This window comes from Panthera tigris, chromosome C2 (genome assembly GCF_018350195.1).
Source record: "Panthera tigris isolate Pti1 chromosome C2, P.tigris_Pti1_mat1.1, whole genome shotgun sequence".
Lineage (NCBI taxonomy): Eukaryota > Metazoa > Chordata > Mammalia > Carnivora > Felidae > Panthera > Panthera tigris.
Window position 1 is genome coordinate 151,611,710 of NC_056668.1, and position 16,183 is coordinate 151,627,892.

Sequence of the window (16,183 nt, forward strand, 5' to 3'; positions counted from 1 at the left end):
TTTTTAGTGTTTGTTTTATTTTTGAAAGAGAGACAGAGTGTGAGCGGGGGTCGGGGAGGGGCAGAGAGAGAGAGGGAGACACAGAATCCAAAGCAGGCTCCAGGCTCCGAGCTCTGAGCTCCAAGCTGTCAGCACAGAGCCCGACACGGGGCTCGAATTCACAAACCGTGAGATCGTGACCTGAGCTGAAGTCGGACGCTTAACCGACTGACCCACCCAGGCGCCCCTACAAACATATTTTCTTCAACGGTGAGGTCCTGATAGATCATGAGGCACCACTCTAACGGCTAAGACCAGAAACCAGGAAGCAAGGTTGCTTGCACCTCTCCAAAGGCAGTGCAGGCCTTCCACAGGGCAAGGCTGTCTGAACCTCAACCGCTTTTCCTCGTTCCTGAGAACAGAGGCTGATTCAGATTTACAATGCTTTATTACTTATTATTATATAAGAGCCATCTCTGCATCCTTCTTGTTGGTGCTAGTCGGTTTAAAAGTTCCAGATGCAGGAAAAGCCTTCTCCAGCCCTAGCACTGGCTGTTGTCAGCAGGACCTCACTCAAAATCATGTAAATATCCAAGCCAGAGAATGCACACTGGCAGCGCAGGTGTCCATGCTGGAGGCAAACCTGGTTGGTTGTTGTTTTCACTGTTGTTTGGTTTTGCTTGTACAGGGAAGACTCTCACAATGGACTAAAAAGAATAATAATTATAGGCTTAAAGAAACATTGCAAAAATAAAGAATTCCTGTTATACCCTTCAACTAGATTCCCCAAATGTTTGCTTTTTATCCCCCCATATTATTATCATTTGAACCACGTGAGAATTAGTTGCAGACTTACCCCTAAACACTTCAGTGACTATTTCCTAAAAAAACAAGCACAGTCTCTTACATAACCATGTACAATTCCCAAAGCAGAAAATCAACATTGACACAGTATTATTATCTGATCTGTAGGCCTTCCTCACCTTTTACCAGTTGACCTGTTCCGCCATTTAGAGCAAAAGAGAAAATTTAGTTTTTCTGGTCCAGGAGCCACTCTAGGATCATGTTGTCATGTTTCTATTATTTCCTTTAATCTGGAACAGTTCCCTGGTCTTTCTTTGTCTTTCATGATTTTGTCAGTTTTGTAGAGTACAGGCCAGTTATTTTGTGGAAAATCCCTTACTAGGCGTTTGCCTGTTGTTTCCTGATGATCAGATGTGGGCTATGCATTTTTGGCAGGAATACTCCAGAAGTATTGTTTCCTTACCGGTGTGTCATGTGAAGGGGCCCACCATGTTGCTTTGTGGCATTGGTATCATTCACTTCGATCTCTTGGTTAGGACAGCATCCCTAGGGGTTTGTCCACTGCAAATTGTGTCCCTTTGTATTTCCCCCTTTCTAAATAAAAAGCATTTTGTGGGGAGGTACTTTGAGATCATGTAAATATCCGTATTCCCGCCAAATATTTACCCTCTGTTTCTATCATCTGTTGATTCTTGCCTGAATCAGTTACTGCCATCTGATTTTCCTGGTTTGGGAAAAGTGGGAATTGGTTTAAGTTAGCTTTTGTGTGTGTGTGACATCTTGCCATTATTCTTTGGGCCCTTCTTTAATTTCTTTTCTGTCTTTTTTTTTTAAAGATCTTATTTTTCAGAGACAGAGAAATATTTTAAAGTCTTATTTTTCAGAGACAGAGAAAGACAGAGCACGAGTGGGAGAGGGGCAGAGAGAGAGGGAGGCACAGAACCCAAAGCAGGCTCCAGGCTCCGAGCTGTCAGCACAGAGCCCGATGTGGGGCTCGAACCAACGAACCGTGAGATCATGACCCGAGCTGAAGTCAAACGCTTAACCCACTGAGCCACCCAGGCACCCCTCATTTATACCTTTCTTTTTCACTTAATGTAGAGGCAAATAACTCCATTTCACTTTACAGAGATCTTCCTCGTACCTTTCTTTTTTTAGCTGCACTGCATAGGAGTATCTTAAGGATACATTCCTGAATAACTGTGTAAAAGGGTAAACACACATCTAGTTTTGTTAGGAATTGCCAATTTCCTCCCAGGAAGGTTGTCTCAATTTGCATTTCCACCAGCAATGTATGAAAGTGCCTCTTTCCCCACAGCCACAACAATAGACTGTGTTGTCATATTTCAAATTTTTGCCAGTCTGCTGGGAGAGAAATGGTATCGCAGCATAGTTTAAATTTGTATTTCTCTTATAATGTGAGCTGAACATATTTTCATATGTTTAAGGCCCATTTAAATATCTCTATATATTTTAGTGAACTGTCTATTCATGTCTTTTGCCCATTTTTTTCCCTGTATATTTTGTTAAATCTCACCTCCTCCATGTTTTAGAGTTCTTTCTATATTAAGGATATTGGCCCTTATCTGCAACATAGATTGCAAATATTTTCTCCCGTTTTATCATTTGACTTTGCTTACGGTGTTTTTTTGCCAAGAGGAAATTTTTTAGTTTTATGTGGTCAAATTTATCAATCTGTTCTTTATTGCCACCAGATTTTGAGGCGTAGTTAGAAAGCCTTTCCCTACACCTAGATTATGCAAGAATCCATCCATATTTTCTTCTAGTACTTGTATGGTTTCATCTTTTACAGTTAGATCTCTGATCCATTTGGAGTTTATTCTCCTGTGGGGTGTGAGATAAAGATCTAGTTTTTCCTTTGTTCCATGGCTACCCTGTGGTCCCAATGCCATCTATTAAAAGGTCGATCTTTGCCCTAGTGACTTGAAATCTCAGCTTTATTGTATACAAATTTTCCATATGTATTCAGGTTGATGTTTTAGGCTTTTAATTCTGTTCTGCCGGACACTCTTCATGCACCAATATCACACTGTTTTAATTACAAGGCTCTAAAGGATGTTATAATGTCTAGTAGGGCTAGTCCCTGAGCTCTTTAAATTAAAGGTTTTTTTCCTGAAGTATTTTTCTAGATATTTATTCTTCCATATAAATTTTAGTATCGACTCGTGTAGCACCACTAAAAAATGATTTGTCCCCAAAATGTTCCTAAATTTTGAATTAGTTCCCAGTGTTTAAAATGGGGGAAAATGTATGGACTTCTGGTTTCTCTTGAAAACTGGGATGGTTTATCAGCATGGGCCTTCTCTTTGCACACCACCTAATGGTGTAGAGCAGAGCAGTAGCTGCGGCCTTCACAGAGGCCTGCGGTCCCCGGGGCTACACAGGGCCCACCCCTCCCTCTGACCTCTCACCTATGACCTTCACACATGGAAGTTCCTTGTGTGGCCTGTGAGTTGGTGACACAGGCTTTAAATGACCACGAATGTTATATTCCATGACTGCCTTTGTCATCTGTTTCTCTGTGTGACAATTTTTTTTGTTCACTGCTGTATTTCCAGGGCCTAAGAAGAGAGCTTGGGGCATTGCTGGCACTTGGTAAATATTTGTTCAATGAATGGATTTTTATAGATGGGAAACAAGAAATGACCAAAATGTGTTCTCTCTTCAGGAGACCACTGAAAACCAGCACATATGGGTGGGTAAGTTGGTACAACCCTTACTGAGGGCAATTTGGCAATTTTTCTCAAAATTACAAATGCCCAGATCAGTAGTGCTCACACTTTTACTTATTTCATTTTATTTTACTTATTTTATTTTATTTTATTTATTTTATTTTAGAGAGAGAGCACGAGTAGGGAAGGAGCAGAGGGAGACAGAGAATCTTAAGCAGGCTCCATGCCCAGCACGGAGTTCGACATGGGGCTCAGTCTCACAATGGAGAGTTCATGACCTGAGACGAAATCAAGGGCTGGACCCTTAACTGACCGAGCCACCCAGGCGCCCTTCACGGTTTTACTTCTGACATTTGCCTCGCGTGTGTTTGCACATATGCAACATGATGACATAAAGGGTTATTTATTGCAGTAATAATGAAGATGGGAAAGAAATTACATTTTCTTCAAAGGGGGGCTGATTACATAAATTATGGCTTATCTATACATTAAAACAATTGAACACCATACAGGTAATGAAAAGAATAAGAATACTTTCTACAAGGGGTGCCTGGGTGGCTCAGTCGGTTGAGCGTAGGACTTCGGCTCGGGTCGTGATCTCACTGTTCATGAGTTCGAGCCCCACGTCAGACTCTGTGCTGACAGCTCAGAGCCTGGAGCCTGCTTCGGATTCTGTGTCTCCCTCTCTCCCTGCCCCTCCCCTGCTCATGCTCTGTCTCTCTCTGTCTCAAAAATAAATAAAGACATTTAAAAAATTAAAAAAAAAAAAGAATACTTTCTACTGAGAGGGGAGAATAGGTATAGCAGGCTGCCTTTTGTTTATAAAGGGAAAAAGCAAAGGTCCATATTTATACCTGCTTGTAAGTATGTAAGGAAAATCTGAATGCACTCAGAAGGAATAAATAATATGGTTGGTCAGGGGGTAGAGAAGTATGGTAAAGAAAAGAAGCAAATGGGGATTGGGTGGGAGGGAAACTCCTCTCTCCTTCCATGACCCTGAGGAGTAGGTTTTAAACCAAGTACTTCTATATGCATACATAATGTATGCACACACACACATGTGTGTGTGAAAACAGCTATTAAACTAAAAAGATGGCAGAGGAAGTCATCAGACCCCTGGAGACCACGACTATTCCGTCAGGACTCTCTGTAGGGACAGCCATGCGATGGGGCCACTCACCGGAATTTCATCCACTCTTGCTAAAAGATGATATATTGCACATGTTAATTCAATTTGGACAGAAAAGGCAATGAGATATGTTTCCGGTCCTACTATCATGCATCCAGAAACTCCCAGAGAGCACTTTACAAATTGACAGTCAATAAACCATTTCACCCAGTGGAGAAACAGAGCAAAACCCAAGATGGAATGCTGATATTCATGCCACAGAGGACGCTCCTCCCCCAAATACTCCATGATAAAAGAGTGAAATATTATAGCTAGTGAACTTAGGAATTTAGCAAAGAAAGAATTTATGGAGTAGCTATAGTTCTAGAATGATCGAAGGCTGTATCTTCTAAAATATTAAAATGCAAATTCAGGAAATCTGCAGAGAATAACACAGACCTTATATATTATATAGGGTTTGGCACATGGCATATGATCAATGTGAAGTGAATAAAAAAAAAAAAGGAAATGTATGAAGCTGAGTGCTATTACTCAAATAAATTAAATTAAATAGATGAATCTGTATCTCTCATAGCATTTATCAAAATATTTTAAATTGGGGAGCCCAGAGAATAATTAGAACTAATACTGTGGCAGATAATATTTTTGATGTATGTAGGTCTCAATAACTTGCCTTTTGCCCCTTTTTGATTTATAGTTTAATTTTTTTTCTGGGAGTGCCAGCTTCTTTGGAGTTATTAGCTTCTTTTAAAAATAATTCTCAAATAGCAAGCTATTCTGTTTCCCATCCTTGCAGGCATCAAACAACAAGCAAATTTTAACATTCTCGGTGGGCAAAATACTGGTGTTTTGAATCAGTGTGCTACAGCTCAAGGTCATGTATTCAAAGTAGAAGAATATTAACTTTCAAAAAACTTTAGCACGAACCACCTGGGAATAATGATACTTGTGTGCAATGAAAAGAAGTTTTAGCACATGCGCACAGACCCGGAAAAGAATCTCCATGAAACAATGTAAGGTGTTTAGAATCAGATTATGCCTCTGTTACTTTTCTAAGACAGGTTTCCAATGATTTTCCTAGTAACTGAGATGACATTATAGAGAAAATGTTGCCAAGAGCCACCCGTTGACTTGGTTGTGGCATTTCCTCCATTGTTACAAAGGTGAAGAGTGAATCTCCACCATGCTATAGCTTTGCAGGAGGAGTGGGGGAAATATGTTACAAAACCACACAGAGAATGGCCCCACTTCAGTAAGGATCGAGTTCCCCGCGTCATCCTAATTTTCCCTTTCTCTACTGTCCGGCAACTTGAAATGAATGCCTATGTTAAAAATTGCCTTTATATTAACATTAACAACTCAGGCAACAACAGATGTTGGCGAGGATGCGGAGAAAGAGGATGTCTTTTGCATTGCTGGTGGGAATGCAAACTGGTGCAGACACTCTGGAAAACAGTACGGAGGTTCCTCAAAAAACTAAAAATAGAACTACCTACGACCCAGCAGTTGCACTAAGAGGTATTTATCCAAGGGATACAGGTGTGCTGTTTTGAAGGGACACATGCACCCCAGTGTTTCTAGCAGCACTAGCAACAATAGCCAAAGTGTGGAAAGAGCCCAAATGTCCACTGATGGATGAACGGATAAAGAAGATGTGGTATATATATATATATATATATATATATATATATATACATACATACAATGGAGCATTACTCAGCGATCAGAATGAAATCTTGCCATTTGCAACTATGTGGATGGAACTGGAGGGTATTATGCTAAGTGAAATTAGTCAGAGGAAGACAAATATCATGACTTCACTCAAATGAGGACTTTCGGAGACAAAACAGATGAACATAAGGGAGGGGAAGCAAAAATAATATAAAAACGGAGGGGGACAAAACCTATGAGACTCTTAAATACAGAGAACAAACAGAGGGTTGCTGGGGAATTGTGGAGGGGGAAGGGCTAAATTGGCATTAAGGAATCTACTCCTGAAATCATTGTTGCACTATATGCTAACTAACTTGGATGTAAATTAAAAAAAATAAAATTAATATGCAAAAAAATTGCCTTTATAAGTTTACGGTTGAAGGGTTTTTTTTTCTTTTAAAAGCTGCTTGATTTCTTTTCCCATTATTCCCACTAATTGCATAACTTAATTTCTTTTTTCATGTTGCCCCTCAGCATTACTTTACTGACGTTTTAGGAAGTTAAATGTTCTGCTACCATAAATACCAAAAATATCCGCAAGTCTCTGAAGCAGTCGTGAGAAAGGCAGTCCTGACTTGTCCTGACCAGCAGGGGGCCAGCCGGGAGCCAGATTATTTGATTTTCAACCCAGTTAATTCAGACTTTTGAGGGTGAGCTGTGCCTCAAAAAAGCTTCCTTGGAAGCTTCCAAATAGGCAGAAGCTTCCTTCCAGCCGCCTTCTAGCAGTGTGCCTGCTTCCCGTGCCTCACTACACACCTGTATCTCTTGGCTCCTCCTATCTGGACACTGGGCTCTGCACAGGTTCCTGAATAATCTAAGTTTGCACCTGCCACTGGACCTTCGCACATGCCGTTCCCTCTGCCTGGAATGCTTTCCCCTCCTTTTCCACCTGGTTATTTCTCCTTCTCCATCATTTCTTCCTTAGGGAAGACTTCTCTGCTACCAGAACAGGAAAACCCTTTTGTTTTATGTTATGAGTAACACCCTTTTTTGATATGATTATCTGTATGATCATCTATATGGTTATTGTGAGTAACCATAGTTATACAGCCTTCTCGTAGTTTGCCAAGGGGTGCGGTGTTAGCCTGGGAGACCCCGACACCTGTTTCTATACCCAAACTCACAAGAAACTTCTAGGCTGATACTGTATGTTTTACAGTGGGAGCTGTGACTATCAGTAGTTTCTTCAGCGACCATGAAAGTGGGGAGCAGGGGTTGAGGCTAGATGCATCTGTTTCCCTTTTCTGTTCAACTTTCGTTTTCCCTGAAGTTAAGAATTGTCTCTCTTTATTTTCCCTTTTACTTAGTTTTCTCTGTACTGCTCACGAATTCATCCCCGAACTTTGCTCAGCCTGTTTATATCTCCCTTCCTGGCGACCAAACACGTTAAGTGTCCTTCAGCACTGATTTCTTGAGGAAGCCACATCTCCAGAGCCTCCTGACTTGTTCGGTTTGGCTGGGCTCACTCTGTCGTCCACTGCTGGTGGGAATGCGGAACGGTGCGGGCGCTTGGGAAGAGTTGGGCAGTTCCCTACAAAATTGTACACGCCCTTACCATACGATCCTGCACTTGCGCTCCGGGGCATTTCCTCAAATGAGCTGAAAACTTAAGTCCACGCAAACACCTGCACACAGATATCTGTGCAACTCTATTCAAAACAGCTACAACTTGCGAGCAGCTGAGATGTCTTTTGGTAGATGAATGCATGTATAAACTGTGCTGCATCCAGAACAATGAAATATTATTCAGTGCTAAAAGCAAGTGAGCTACCGAGCCATGAAAAGACGTGGAGGAAACATCGATGCTTTTCACCAAGTGAGAGAAGCCAGCCTGAAAAGACCACATCCTGTATGCTTCCAGCCATGTGACATTCTGGAAAAGGCAAAGCTCGAAAACTTTCAGGGAAAAAAAAAAAGCAGAAGGAAATATCCACAACCTCAGGTGAGGTGAAGAGTCCTTAGACTAGGACACCAAAAACATGATCCATAAAGGAAATAATAAATGGATAAATTACAGACTGGGAGAAAATATTTCCAAGCCACATATGTAACAAAGGACTACTATCTAAAATGTATAAAGAACTGCCCAAACTCTGCAGCAATATGTGACACAGTCCAATTCAAAAATGGGCAAAAGAGGGGCGCCTGGGTGGTTCAGTTGGTTGGGTGCCTGACTTCGACTCAGGTCACGATCTCATGGTTCGTGAGTTCGAGCCCTGCGTCGGGCTCCGTGCTGACGGCTCAGAGCCTGGAGCCTGCTTCGGATTCTGTGACTCCCTCTCTCTCTGCCCCTCCTCTGCTCATGTTCATGCTCTGTCTCTCAGAAATGAATAAACGTTAAAAAATTAAAAAAAAAAAAAAAAAAGAAGTTCAAACATTTTTGTTTCTCTGATCCTGGTCAGGTAAGTCATCCCCAATCTGCACAATGTTTGCCAAAGTCAAATTTGTCTACACAGTGTCAACAGAGTATTCGCAAACACCTGCTAACAGACTGTTTTCCACTTCAGCCTTTGGAAAATATTCCAGTTTTTGGAATATCTCAGTTTTCTCTGAGATATGGGTAGAGCTTGGTCCAGTAGAATAAATAAATAAATAAATGAATAAATAAATAAAATAAAATAAAATAAAATAAAATAAAAGCCTACTGAAACCATATAATGTGTCTATAGGCTAGTACCAGAAAACAAGTGTTACCACTGTGGAAAGTAACTACCAAGTGTGAAATTGGGAATCTCCCTTCTCCCACTCTCCCCACATGGCTGAAGAAGGTTTTCCACACATGGACATTTGTATGGAAGACACATATGTAAAGTGAGTATTTCTTCAGAGGAAAGAAAAAGGAACAGTTTCTGTGAATAGAAACAAATCTGCCTAGAATGTACAAGTGGAAAGAAAGAAGAAGGTTATGCACGCTATGATTCCATTTATAAAACATCTTCTAGAAGATGTGGAGACAGATTAATGGTTGTCAGGGGTAAGGGATGGTTGGGGAGGGGTAGCACGAAGGAGTCCTTTTGTGGTGATTAATCTTCGCAAAACATTTTTAATTGAGTTAAAATTGACATATAACATTATATCAGTTTCAGGCGTACAAAATAATGTGGTGATTAATCTTGATTGTGGTAGTGGTTATGTGTGTCTCTATGGCTGATCAAATTGCTGAAAGCTACAGATCTCTCTCTCACACACACACACACACACACACACACACACGTGCATGTAGATAAAAAGGGATGAAATCCGAATATGATCTGTAGATCGTATCAGCACACATTTCTCTTTTTTGATATTGTATTATAGTTATGCTAGATGTTACCACTGGGGAAAGCTGGGTGAAGGGTACACAGGACTTCTTTGTACTATTTTTCAACTGCCTGAGTCTATCATTATTTCCCCCAAAAGTTAAAAAAAAAACAACCCCAATGACTCGACAAAATAATTGAAGCAAACACGACACAATGGTGGTAGATGTCCAGGCATTTGTTGTAATCATGTTTGCACTTTCCTGAAATATTTCCCAGAATTAAGACAAATGGCATAGGGAAGATATTTCTTTTTTTCTTTTGTAGCAGTGGATTAAAAAATACCAACGAGTTGCCCACAACCTTCTTATGAGTCCACAGGATGGCAATGCTGCAAATTAAACGTGGAAAAATTCTAGTTACTGAATTTAGTTCTATACTGGCAACTCAGAGCAAGGAGGGAAAGTTGAGGGGTGGCTTCATTACAGGGTGGCAGTTTCTTCTATGTCAGAGATGGTGCAGGATGTGGAAACTGTCATAAAAATAGTCTTAGGAACTGGAGATTTCTTTATGCAGGAAAGAGAAATTTTGTAGGTTATACAGCAGCTCTTTTCATATGCTTTGAGTGCTGTCATGGAGACAAAATAGAACTTTTTTTTTTTTAAGGGAGGCTTAGGACAGATGGTGGGGAGGGTTGGGGAGACAGTGGGAAGAACAGACAAATAGACCAACGGGATAGAACAGAGACCCGGTAATGAACTCTCACACATATGATCAAATGATTTGTGACGAGGATGCCAAGACCATTCAATGGAGGGGAAAGACAGTCTTTTCAACAAATGGGCCTGGGGCAACTGGATATCCACAGGCAAAGAATGAAGGTGGACCCATACCTCACAGCACATACCCAAATTAATTCAAAATGGAGGAAGGACCTAAAGCAATGAAACTCTTAGAAGAGGCGCACCTGGGTGGCTCAGTCGGTTAAGCGTCTGACTTCAGTTCAGGTAATGATCTCATGGTTCTTGAGTTCAAGCCCCATGTCAGGATCTGTGCTGACAGCTCAGAGCCTGGAGCCGGCTTCGGATTCTGTGTCACCCTCTCTCTCTGCCCTTCCCCTGCTTGCACTCTGTCTGTCTCCCTCAAAAATAAGTAAACCTTAAAAAAAACTCTTAAAAGAAAACACAGGACAAAAGTGTCTCAACATTGCATTTGGCAATGATTTCCCGAACACAACACTAAAGGGACAGGTAACAAAAGAAAAAATAGACAGTTTGGACTCTATTAACATTGGACTCTACAAAAACTTAAACATTTTATGCTTCAAAAGACATTGTCCACAGAGTAAAAAGGAAACCCACAGAACGGAAGAAAATATTTGCAAATCACATATCTGATAAGCAGTTTATACCCGGAATAAATAGAGAACTTCTAAAACTCAGCAACAACAACAACAACAACAACAACAAACAACCCAATTCAAAAATGGGCAAAGAGTTTGAGTGGGCATTATTCCACAGAAGATATACAAATGGCCAACAAGCACATGAAAAGGCGTTCCACATTACAAATTGTTAGGGAAACGTTAAGTCAAACCTACAATGAGATACTGCCATATACGCATTAGGATGGCTACTGTGAAAAAACAAACGAACAACAAAACCCAGAAAACAAGTGTTGGTGAGGATGTGGACAAATTGGAACCCCCGTGCATGTTTGGGGGCATAAATGGTGCGGCGGTATGGAAAACAATATGGTGGTTCCTCAAATACTTAAAAATAGAATTAACCATATCATCTAGCAATCCCATTTCTGAGTATACACCCACAAGAATTGAGGGCAGGGTCTTGAAGAGGTATTTGTGCACCCATGTTCACAGCAGCATCCCTCACAGTAGTCAAAAGGTGGAAGCAACCTCAGTGCTCTGTTGGCCAGTGAATGGATGAGCCAAATGTGGGATGTATATACAATGGAATATTATTCAGCTTTAAGAAGAAAGAAAACTCTGCAATATGCTACCACATAGATGGGCCTTGACGACATTATGCTAAGTGAAATACGCCAGTCACCAAAAGACAAACGCTGTAGGATTCTACTTACATGAGGTACTTAGAAGAGTCAAAATCATAGAAACAGGAAATAGAAGGGTGGTTGGCAGGGGTTGGGGAGAGGGGAGAATGGGACTTGCTTAACAGGTAGAGAGTTTCAGTTTAACAAAACGGAAAGAGTTATGGGGATGAATGGTGGTGGTGCCTGTACAACAATTAGAATGTGCTTAATACCATTAAAAATGGTTTTTCATGATGATTTTTTTTAAGCAAAAAAAAAAAAAGAGGCTTGGGATAGATGGCTGGGAGGGCTGGGGAAAAAGAGGGAGCCCGCAAGGTTCAGGGAGCGCTGACCAGTTGGGCGGGGAAATCACGCGAACGTTCCATCAAATGGAGTGTTTAACAGAAGCTGGAAGAATGTAATTTCTGGACTGCTGAGGAAAAAACTTCCATAATGAGTGATGTCCAGAATAGGTAACAGTTCGAAGATTCAAATTCTAGAGGTAACTGATACGGGCCAGAGCTTGCTGCTAATGAGTGGGTAGACAAAGCCATAATGACACCATATGCAAGTATCTATAATTCAGCCAGAATCATTCAACCAGATGTTCCTGAATCCCCTCTTTGGGGATGGTCATGTGTATATGCAGCTGCATTATTCCCTGTGTCCATCTGCCCTGGGGGTCCTAGGTGAACTTATTTTCTTCCCAAGTTCCCTTAGGCAAGGTTCTGGGATGTGGTGGGGTAGTGGTAGTTTGGCGGGCAGGGGGCGGGGTACTGCCCCACCAATAACCAGGGCTCTCTTCTGCAAGTCCCCCGTCTCTCAGGGCCCTGGTGGGTATGGTCCTCTGCTCCTTTTCTCTCCTGCTGGCTGTTGGCCCATGATCTGCTTAAATCAATAGCTCATCTTCTCAAACACACCCCTACACTGTACATTCCACATGTCATCTGTCAACAGTTTTGGACATGGCAATGAGAGCATCTTAGATATTTGATATTACAAATATCCTGGGGAGGTCTTACATGGAGAGTCCATGGATGGTCATCAGTCCTCAGAAGAGCCTGGGCAATAGTCTGTATTTCTGTTGTGTAAGGAGTCACTAAATGTTTTAATGATGAATGTATAGCATCTTAGAGCTATCTCTTGTCCTGAAAATACAGGATCCCTCAAGAAAGCTATTCACTACTATTCACTGTCGTTGGAGTTTGCAGTATCTGTTGTTATTCTCATGTTGCAAGCCCCCAGGCTAAGGAGCTAACCTTGCAGGGACTAAGGAGGGAACAGAGGGATCTGAGTTTTTGATCATTGAGTACGAACACTCATGCACCGTGGGTGAGAATGCAAATTGGTACAACCATTGTGGAAAGCAGTATGGAGGTTCCTCAGTAAATTAAAAATAAGATTACCCTGTGAACCAGTACTTTCACCACTGGGTATTTACCCAGAGAAAACGAAAACACTACTGGAAAAGCTACACGCACGCCTATGCTCATTGCAGCGTTATTTACAATAGCAAATACAGGGAAACAATCCAAGCATTCATCCATGATGAGTTACTAAGAAGAGGTGATAGAGATATATAGATATAGATATAATGGAATATCACTCAGCCATAAAAAAGAATGAGATTCTGCCATTTGCAACAACATGGATGGACCTAGAGAGTATTATGCTGGTGATACAAATCAGACAGAGAAAGACATATACTTTATGATTTCACTTACCTGTAGAATCTAAAAACAAAACAAATCGACAAACAACAGACTCTTAAATACAGAGAACAAACTGGTGGTTGCCAGAGGGGAAGTAGACGGGGGAAGTGGTGCTGAAACAGACAAAAGGGATTAAGAGGTACAAACTTCTAGTTACAAACTAAAGAAATCAGGGAAATGAGGGGTACCTGGATGGCTCAGTCGGTTAAGTGTCTGGCTCTTGATTTGGGGTCGGGTCTTAATTATGAGAACCATAATCTTTTATTTTTATTTTTTTTTATTTTTATTTTTATTTTTAAAAAAAAATTTTTTTTTCAACGTTTTTTATTTATTTTTTTGGGACAGAGAGAGACAGAGCATGAACGGGGGAGGGGCAGAGAGAGAGGGAGACACAGAATCGGAAACAGGCTCCAGGCTCCGAGCCATCAGCCCAGAGCCTGACGCGGGGCTCGAACTCACGGACCGCGAGATCGTGACCTGGCTGAAGTCGGACGCTTAACCGACTGCGCCACCCAGGCGCCCCATGAGAACCATAATCTAATGGTTCTTGAGATTGAGCCCCATGTTGGGCTCTGTGCGGAGCCTCTGGGATTTTTCTCTCTGCCCCTTCCCCGCCCCCGTGTGCGTGCGCTCTCTAAAAATAAATAAATAGTGTGGAGGTTCCTCAAAAAATTAAAAATAGACCTACCCTATGACCCAGCAATAGCACTGCTAGGAATTTACCCAAGGGATACAGGAGTACTGATGCATAGGGGTACTTGTACCCCAATGTTTACAGCAGCACTCTCAACAATAGCCAAATTATGGAAAGAGCCTAAATGTCCATCAACTGACGAATGGATAAAGAAATTGTGGTTTATATACACAATGGAACACTACTTGGCAATGAGAAAGAATGAAATCTGGCCTTTTGTAGCAACGTGGATGGAACCGGGGAGTGTTATGCTAAGTGAAATAAGTCATACAGAGAAGGACAGATTCCATATGTTTTCACTCCTATGTGGAACCTGAGAAACTTAACAGAAGACCATGGGGGAGGGGAAGAAAAAAAATGGTTAGAGAGGGAGGGAGCCAAAATATAAGAGACTCCTAAAAACTGAGAACAAACTGAGGGTTGATGGGGGGTGGGAGGGAGGGGTGGGTGGGTGATGGGTACTGAGGAGGGCACCTGTTGGGATGAGCACTGGGTGTTGTATGGAAACCAATTTGACAGTAAATTTCATAATGAAAAAAAAATAAAAATATATAAAAATAAATAAACTTAAAAAAATAATACTATGTACATTTCCGAGGACATGTACTCCATCCACTAGACTTGGTGCCTCGGGAAGAGGGGGAAATGTAAGTGGGGACGCAGCCGGGTGGATAAAGGAGAAAAATGACACAAAATGAGAAAAGGCTTTGCGTGGACGTGAATTTGATTAACCAACTCTGTGTACCTGAGATTCCCACCCTGACCCCAAATAAAGCCTTTCCCTTTGCTTACATCCAGCCCTACACACTTAGGGTTTAGGACACTTCCATTCTGAGTATCTTACACATGGTGGGTGTGGCGACGTAGTTACCTTCAACATGTGCACTCCTCTTAGACCTTAATAATCCACTCCCCATCCTCCTTTGCGGGCGGGTGGATTTTTATGACAAATTTCTGGTTAGTGTTGTATGGGACTTCTGGCAAGGCTAGTGAGAAGGGAGGAGGCATGTGGCATTTTATCCTCCTCCCCTACTGTTGGCCTGGAATATTGTCATGGTGGTTGGTTCCTTGGTAGCCATCTGGAACCAGGAAACAACTTTAAGGATGTAAACCACATGCCTCGAAAGATAGGAGCTGATGTGCTGATGATCCACGAAGCTGCTATATGAGATCTTGATGACTCAGACCTCGTCTTCTCTTATGTGAGAGAGGAACACACTTCTATCGTGTTTAAAACGTCGTCATTTTGGATTTTTTCTATTATATGGAGCCAGAGAGTCTCCTAACTGATAAGGTGGGTTCTGAATAGATGTCGATTTGGAGATAATTTCACTTATCTTAATCTGTCATTTCTTAGAAGAAAGGTTTCCTGGAAATACTTTAAAAATGCCCCCTGCTTTTTCATCTGTTTGGCGAGTAGTTGTACCTTTGATGAGATTTGTTTTAATTTTTAGGATCTTTTTCAATTGTGGAAGAGTCACATCAAATAAAGTATAAAATGATCTGGATCCGACTTTGAGGCAAAGCAGGGCTTTGGTAGCAAGCCCAGATGGCACAGCTTCAGATTTCGGCACAGAGTCAGAGATACCTTGTTAAACACACTTCAGTTGGACGTGTACGTAGAATGAATGGACGTGATCTCAGGGTCAGGCGCCTTTGCTGATGGATAGCTGCCAACTGGTTTCATAGCGTAGGCGGGGCTCTAAGTAAGTACTTACATTAATTCGATTACCAAGCACAGTAACCTGATGAACAGACAGTCTATAAGGACCAGACGTAATCTGGCAGACTGAAAAACTCCTGACCGAAGGGGGCCTGACATTGCTAACTGGTGATTTTCTTCCTCTTAGTTTTGTGTCTTTTGATTCCTTTGAGTTTGTCCAGACCTCTTCCTGGCTTAAGGAAACAGGTTGGGTAACCTTAGAGAAATGTATTTAATTAGTCTTCGTGACGGCGGCAGTTCTTGTTAAGCCAGGAAGTATCTGGAATTAAAAAGCTTGAAATTACTCACTGGACCATTGTCCTCAGAGTCAGACTCATCAGTGCTCTTTGCTGCAAACAAAGCTCTTCCTTTCTGGACTTGCAATTTGAGATCTCTTTTGGCTTAGCAATTCATATTCTCCCAGATGTGATTTTATTTAAAAAATAATTTGCATATGCCTCATTGT

General features: G+C 41.5%; 1 protein-coding gene across 10 annotated transcripts in view; it reads right to left on the minus strand.

Annotated features, from left to right (window-relative positions):
• Window positions 1–484: 484 nt before the first annotated feature.
• ITGA9 (integrin subunit alpha 9) overlaps window positions 485–16,183 on the minus strand; it is a 400,223-nt gene continuing 384,524 nt past the window's right edge. For 9 of the 10 annotated variants that reach the window (XM_042956927.1, XM_042956925.1, XM_042956924.1 and 6 more), the window contains one exon: window positions 487–686. In XM_042956927.1, coding sequence (XP_042812861.1) covers window positions 549–686 — 138 coding nt within the window. In that variant the 3' untranslated portion in view covers window positions 487–548. Of the gene's footprint in view, window positions 687–16,183 lie in introns of all 10 variants that reach the window. The other variant, XM_042956919.1, reaches the window with a different exon arrangement.